Source organism: Xiphias gladius, unplaced genomic scaffold (assembly GCF_016859285.1).
Source record: "Xiphias gladius isolate SHS-SW01 ecotype Sanya breed wild unplaced genomic scaffold, ASM1685928v1 HiC_scaffold_789, whole genome shotgun sequence".
Taxonomy (NCBI): Eukaryota; Metazoa; Chordata; class Actinopteri; order Istiophoriformes; family Xiphiidae; genus Xiphias; species Xiphias gladius.
The window spans coordinates 1-2,359 of record NW_024402507.1 but is presented as its reverse complement, the minus strand read 5'-3'; the positions used below and the strand labels follow the sequence as shown (position 1 = coordinate 2,359).

Genomic DNA, 2,359 nt, shown 5'->3' with positions numbered 1-2,359 from the left:
GTTTATTTATTTAAGTATTACATAAAAATAGATTCTTTGCTCCATCCTTTCTGGGATTCTTGGAATGTCAAAAGGTTGGGCTAAACTTCACTTTGTATTTTTTTAGGATACCAGCTCTTGAGTAGTCATTAAGGTATTGTTATTGATGAATTATTACTTTTATATTATGGCCATAAAAAGCTTCTTCCTCTGGAAATCTAACTCAGCATCAAAATTGCAAGTTGGGAGTGCATTCAAGTTATGTTATTTGAAAATTAAATAGATGTCCGCAATAGAAATGAAGAAAATGGGTAAATTCCAGTAGGTACAATTGTGGAAAAACTTAAAATTGAATCTGTATTTAATGAACTGGGTGGAAGAGAGTGATGTTTTTCAGTGTGTTTTATTTGTTTTATGTGGCAGTTACTACGGCTGTTTTGTGACTTACTGAGTTGTAATATACAATTTTTATTTATACAGACAAAGAACTTAAAATTCCTACATTTTCACTGTAACCTTTGGGAATGTCTGTAATTCTTCTTGGGGCTCTGGTAGATTAAGCAGTGGCTGTATGTTTATTCTACAGGGAAAGGGAGAGAATGGAAGGGCAGAGGGCAGCCAGGAGCCTCCAGTCAGCTCCAACCCTTTCCACAAAACAGCAGCAGCAGCAGGAAACAGAGCAACTGTATAAAGAACAGAAAATTCAAACCATGGTTCACATTAGCAACCTCAAGGTTGGTGCCTGTACTATGTGTGCGTGGGTGTATTTTCAGTTGGGTATGGGAACAGGGTTCACGATAACTCCTGCGCCTACATATATCTGCATGTTTTAGTGTTTGCAGAGGCATTTCTCGGAATGGTATAAAATTGTGTTGGACCGAAGACTATGTATGGGTAAGGCCATGGCCCTCTGCGACTGGAAGAGGCAGCTTAGAGTATGGCGAGTGTGGCGAGTAGTGGTGTGGGAAGAACAAAAGCAGCGAGAGGTGGCGAGAACAGAGGAGGAGCTACGAACTGAAAACAGGCAAGAACCAAAGAAAATAAATGTTGAAAGGTCCCGTTAACCTGTCATTGTATGAATCTACCACAAATGATACAATGTAAATTACTACATATGTTTAAAATTAGACTATAAATTGTGACAATATCTCTTTATGAAACTCGCTGATAAATAGAACATGTATATCCTGTTACCCTGACCAAGCAATAATTGATGTTTTAAGACAATGCCGGTTGGCTGTGGAGAGTGACCGAAGGCGGTTGCTGCGACGATGTCTGAATGAGTGGCACCCATGGTGTCGGATGGAGAGGGAACAACGAGAGCTTTTGGCCCAGCAGCAGCAAACCCGCCGCAAGATGACTGCTTTAATTCATTCTGCATCAACAGGCAAACGCAATGCTACAGAAATCCCCGCTTATCAACCAGTAATGGCCCCACCTGAGGCATCTAACCAACCAGAGACCATGGAGAAGGTGAGAGGTGTATTCACAATTCCGCATATTATCACAAAGCACATTTTTAAAAATGACTCAAATATTACACACTGAGGGAAATCATGACTAAAACATCAGGTCTATTCTTGGCAGTTGATGCAAAAGTCCTAATTACTGAGGCAATAAACAAGGGCTAAACTGAATGAAAATTTTTCCTTCCAAATCCTCTGTTTGCATGAGATGACCTGAACCATTCGCACTACATCAGCCAGGGAAAAAAAACTTTTCCTGCCGAAATATTAACAACTCTGCAGAGTGAGAGAGCAGGAAAATAGGAGAAATAAGAGCTGGAGGGACAGAGGAAACGGAGCAGGAGTTGCATGGTAGAGGGGTCAATAAAGAAGCCATATTTGCTGCTTAGAGATCAGCATATACAGATTAAATTGCCCTGATACTTATAGGAGCCTGATACTGTATCTGTGCTACCCCCTTAAGCTCTTAGTAGACCTGGACCTAAGGGTGGTGTTTGATTTTGTCATCTTTAATTTAACATCATCTTCTCTGTTCTATTTTATTCTCTGTAGGAAGATTACCACAGGTCAGGCACTTTAGCCCCTGATGCCTCTGCAGTACATCAGGATAAGACACCTGTGGGTCCTGTGGCCCAGCCCACTCAGCCATGGCAGGTGACCCAAAGGCATGCAGCACTGACGGCTGCCGAGCTCCACAATGCACGGCAGAGAGGTAAGGGTGGCGGCTTCAGCCGTTCAAAAAGCGCTGTGTCACCTGGCAGCAGGTTTGAGAACAGGCACGCCGTCCAGCAGCAGATCATCACACAGCAAAGGAAGCTGTTGAAGGAGCAGCAAGAGCAAATTGCACGGCTGAAGGAGGCGCAGAGCATGATGGATTTGGAGCTGGACATAGAGAAACCCGCACAGCTCTCACA

General features: G+C 42.7%; 1 protein-coding gene across 1 annotated transcript; it reads left to right on the top strand.

Moving 5' to 3' along the window:
- Positions 1-565: 565 nt before the first annotated feature.
- On the top strand, positions 566-2,345 carry LOC120787905 (coiled-coil domain-containing protein 191-like; the record flags this gene model as incomplete). Its single annotated transcript, XM_040123397.1, has 4 exons — positions 566-713; positions 813-1,003; positions 1,203-1,452; positions 1,998-2,345. Coding segments are annotated over 4 exons (937 nt in total), but the record flags the coding sequence as incomplete, so codon positions are not given.
- Between the last annotated feature and the right edge of the window lie 14 nt (positions 2,346-2,359).